The 5,000-nt window shown below is 41.3% G+C and overlaps 1 protein-coding gene across 1 annotated transcript in view; it reads left to right on the top strand.

Moving 5' to 3' along the window:
• Positions 1 to 29: 29 nt before the first annotated feature.
• LOC119584630 (putative neural-cadherin 2) overlaps positions 30 to 5,000 on the top strand; it is a 10,985-nt gene continuing 6,014 nt past the window's right edge. The window contains exons 1-2 of the mRNA XM_037933312.1: positions 30 to 33; positions 446 to 679. Of these exons, the coding sequence (XP_037789240.1) occupies positions 30 to 33; positions 446 to 679 (238 nt within the window). The remainder of the gene's footprint in view (positions 34 to 445; positions 680 to 5,000) is intronic.

Below are 5,000 nucleotides of genomic sequence, written 5' to 3'. Positions count from 1 at the left end.
GTTAAGAGGAAAATAACTTTAATTGCGCAATGGGTAACAGGATTGGTTTTCTTTTTCCTTTTTTTTAATCAATTTTTAAGAGGTTACAATACAGCAATAGAGGTTCCGTTCTCTAAAATTTGTGAGAATGCCGTACGTGTAAACAGTTCTAGGTGTTGCTTTTATTACCCAAACGGCATGCAGGTGTTCCTGTAGACGGCGTTCGAACTTATTTAAACCAGGTTGCAGATGGAGGTTCACACTAGTCCGAGTTCGCGTGTGTTCCAATCCCGGCTGAATCCTCTCTAGATTTTGCTTCATCCTTCTTAGTTCCATTCAGGCCATCCTCGTACAAGCCCACGGTGCGTACAAAGGCTATCTGGCTTTGATATTATTGATTTCTATCATTCGCCCCAGATAGCCCCCTCTGTTACTATTTCCCTTGTATTTCCGGCTTCTCTTACAGGGGTTCCCGTGGTACTCGTGTCTGCCTGGGACGCTGACGACGCCGACGAAGGAGCTAACGCACAGCTGACGTACTCCATCGAGAAGAACGTGGTGGACGAGAGGACAGGCGAGGCCATCTTCAGCGTGGAGCCTCGGAGTGGCCTCGTGCGGGCCGTCCTCTGCTGCCTCGACAGAGAGACGTCACCCGAGTATCACATTCAGGTCGTGGCAACTGACGGCGGGGGGCTCAAGGGTGAGTGTTGTTGCCGCGAGGGGCGAAAGGCGCGGGAAGCAGTTTAGGTACTTCGGATCATTAGAGTTTCTGAATGAACTGATCGTCTTCAAGAACCAGAGGATGGGAATGGAAGTCATACAGAGGGAAAGGTGACACGGGAGGAAAAAAAAGAGATTAAAGCAGGTGATTAAAGCTGGATGTCGAGAGTGGAAAATCCCAACCTCATCGATGAATTCAAAAGCTCCAACATTCCGGAAATAACGACATTTGAACCGAGGAAATCAGGGATGTCTCGGAATCAAGGATTTTTTCTCATTCTTATTTTCCACAGTCGTTATAAATTGATGATAGTGAAATATTACGTGGTGGTTATGGAATCTAGGGAAGGAGGCAAGAAAGAACCGCCAAGGAACGAATCTAATGATTTTGGAAGAGTGAAAGTGTCCATAGAGACGATGTGAGAAAACGTAAAGCTGGGAGACTTGAGGCTGAGTGTGAGAGAAAGGGAGGCGGGAAGGAAGGAGGGCGGGGAGGGAGGAGGGATCGAGGGAGAAGGGAGGGAGGGAAGGAAGGAGGGAGGAAGGGAGTGTGAGGCAGGGACATATAACAATTCTATTTATTCACCTAATTGCATTTCCTCCTCACAAACGTGCTGAGAAACCTTAGTCTCATGATACATCGCGTGCCCAGAGTGTGGTGTCGAGTCGAGGGTCGTGGAGATAAATTTATAGTGAGTTAGATGACAGTGAAAACAATGGCAAGGGAAGGTGACACTGGAGTGATAGTAAAAACAGCACGCGAAGAGAGAAAAAAAGTGTAATTAAAGGGGAATGATCTAATTGGAGAAGAACGAGAGAAAATGAGTAAAGAATGGACAAAGGACTACCCGAGAATGAGAGAAAGAAAGAGTGCGAATAAAATTAAGATAAAAATTGAGCAAAAGAATATCTGCTAGAGAAGAGCCATTGAATAGGGAAAGGTAACGCAGAGAATGAGTAAAGAATGGGAAAAAGAATATCGCAATGAAAGTGAGTAGAGGAATTTCGCAAAGTAAAGAGAATGAGTGAAGGACAAAACACAAAAAGAATGAGTAAGGAATATTGCACAGCTAAAGAGAATAGATTTATTAACATCCCAAAGAGAATGAGGAAATAATGGGGTAAAGAACTGTCACAAAACTATAAAAGATGAAAGTAAATATATATCAAGCATAAAAAAAAGCCCCAAAAAGAAAAGAAAATGGAAGACAATGGACAGGAACCGAAATTCCCTGAGACCATCGAAATAATAAGGATAAAAGAAGAGAGAGAGAGAGGAGAGAGAGAGAGAGAGAGAGGGAGAGAGAGAGAGAGAGAGAGAGAGAGAATGAGAGAGAAGAGAGAGAGAGAGAGGAGGGAGAGAGAGAGAGGAAACAGAGAAGAGAGATGAGAGAGAGAGAGAGAATACGAAGTAGGAGAGAGAGAGAGAGAGAGAGAGAGAGATGAGAGAGAGAGAGAGAGAGAGAGAGGAGAGAGAGAGAGAGAGAGAGAGAGAGAGAGAGAGAGGGAGAGAGAGAGGAGAGAGAGAGAGAGAGAGAGAGTGAGAGTGAGAGAGAGAGAGAGAGAGAGAGAGAGAGAGAGAGAGAGAGAGAGAGAGAAGATTAACAAAAAGTGCGGGAGGAAGAGGGAATAATAATATAAAAAAAAGAGATAGAGAAAGAAAGAGATAGAGTAGGCGTAACGAGGATGAAAAAGAAAGACAGAGAGTATAATTAACATGGTGAGCTCGAATGAAATAAAACTCGGTTACAAAGAGATTTTTCAACCTGATAGCAGAATTATGAAGTGAAAATGACAGTTGGCGGACGTAATGAAAGGCAGGGCACTTACTAAGGTCAGGTTAGCGACTGTCAGAGATCTAAGGACGACTGTGCAAGGTGTGATAAAGAACAGGGAAATTGTTTTTCCATTACGAGAGCTCAGTCCAGGATAGTCCGTTCTCTTCAGGCTGAGTTTTGTGTGTGTGTTAGGAAAGGGGTGGTTGCCTGTGGTCACATAAGGCTGCCAGGAAGACTGATTCCACGCGAATTGGAGAAAATAAAGTGCCAAGTCGAGATAAGTTTTATTTACACTACGAAAACTCAGCCTGAGTGCATGAAATAACACACACACACAAAAAAAATAATACATCGCTGTAGTGCCGCTGGTAGGTAGGGATGCGCGGTGCTCGGGGTCATTAGGAAATTCTAAGCAGTGCCAAGAGAACGAATTATTCCGGGAAGGGAAGTCATATTCATATTTCAATACGAATCCACATGAATTTGCTTTTCAATGAGGAGCGAGCTGCTGCGTGGGTACAAATTATAGAAGCTTTTCATGGCAAAAAAAAATAAAAAATAAAAATAACGTAAGTAGTTGAGAAGAGAAAACTTCAGATATCAGCGTAGGTGGTAGATATCTTGGAGGAGGAGGGGGGGGGGGTGCGCGTAGAGGCAAAATAATCGTGAGGCGAAGAGATTAAGTACGGGTAAGAGACCTACTAATGACGGTGGTTCGCAAAAAACAACAACAACAACAAAATAGTTTATAAAGAAAATGGGACAAAGGAGAACCCAGCAAGTAATAAATAACACATGAAGCAGACAACGGAAGAAGATAAAGCAATTGAGAGACTTAAGAGGCATAAAAAAGGGCTGGCCATGGTATGTAGATGTAGATGTAGTTCATAAGGTCCTTAGATACAGTAGGTCTCGAGGCTAAGGTCAAAGGAAGATTGGAATACTCTGGGCAGGAGCTTCATAAATGATCTTTTTGTTCATTAAGGTCATGAAAATATCCCAGTCATCATGCTAGTCAAGTTCTGCAGATCATAAATGTGCTAATATTATATTTAGATTAGTCTGAGGTTAGCACGAAGATTAATGTGGGAAAAAAGCAGATATGTATTATGTATAAGACGATCTTTTAAGTAGGTCTGTATTTTGTAATACATCAAGTTTACGATTATTATAGCGAAGAAGAACAAATGTGATGTTTATGAAAGTTCACTAAGTAGAAATTGATAAATGGATGTAGGGAAACGATCGTAGCAAACTAAGAAAATAACTGTTCACGATTAAAAAAATCATTATTGCCAAAAATATATGACTTCCTTCAGTATAAGAAAAAAGTTTCGAAAGGGAAGTATCACAAAGATAGTAATCATGGCTGAAAATTGATTAATCGCCTATAGGTCTAGCAAACTGTACGTTTGGCAAAAAAAGAGTCAGAATATACGTATAAATGTGATAAAGTAACTATAATATATGGTGAAGAAATGCACATCTACATGAAAAAGACAATACGATTCAATTCTTCTGTAGTTTTACCATAATGAAGGAATGAGATGGACAGACACATCATGATCTCACTTAGTGAATGAAGTCATAAGGCCCTGGAAATAAAAATAAATTTCAAACGAGAAACAAAAACAACCATGAAGAATAATATACATGAACTTTCATTATATGAAATGAATATAATTTCGGAAACGAGAGAGACAAGAGCAATGTGAGGTCTTGGCATTCAAGAAAATTAATTAGTGGCTGCATCGATCGGCCTTCGAGAGAACATGAAGCCCCTGGCACCAATTATAATCACCATGGTAAACCAGGATAAAATGGGTCTCGGCTTTTGGATCTGTTGGGTGGTAGACTTTGTAAATGACAGGGATGCACAGGGTTAAAAACAGGATGCTGATATGCTGCTGGGGGTCGAAGTTACTTTTGAAATTCGTGATCTGAGGGCAAGTCTTGGGGTGGCATCATAATAGTGTAATGTGCAAAGTGCGTGTTGTCTGGAGTATGAGAGTGAAATTTTGTGTGTTATATGACCAAATTCCTAAAGGGGGGGGTAGAAGTGGGGGTTACGAAACTACGAAACACAAATGCATGCCGGTAGCTTGTTCGTGGTAAATGAATTTTCGTAAAACGTGATACAACTGTTATTTAATGTTATGAAGGATATGAGATCTGCTTACTGAGAGTATAAAGACAGAGAGAAGAGAGTGAAGACCTAGAAAGAAGGAAAAAAGAAAGAGAAAGAGGAAGAGAGAAAACAATAATGTAGGCCAACTCAAAACGAACCTAAGATAAGGAAAAAGAACAGACCACCCACTTTTGACTGCTAAATCCGAGATCACTTTTTCTAAAAGATAAAATGCTTAGCGAGTTTCCTGTTTCTCATTAAATCATCAACCATTTGCCCATTTGCCCTCATAACCCTTCTGCAGCTGCCAGAACGTCAAATCAGCACGGTTCGCAGAGAATTAAAACTCCATATGCTCAACCTCTCGGTCTCATTATGAAGCCACTAGATAGGAA

The sequence above is a fragment of the Penaeus monodon genome, chromosome 18, assembly GCF_015228065.2.
Source record: "Penaeus monodon isolate SGIC_2016 chromosome 18, NSTDA_Pmon_1, whole genome shotgun sequence".
In the NCBI taxonomy this organism is placed as follows: Eukaryota; Metazoa; Arthropoda; class Malacostraca; order Decapoda; family Penaeidae; genus Penaeus; species Penaeus monodon.
Note: the sequence above shows the minus strand (reverse complement) of the source record. Positions and strands in the feature narration are given on the sequence as shown.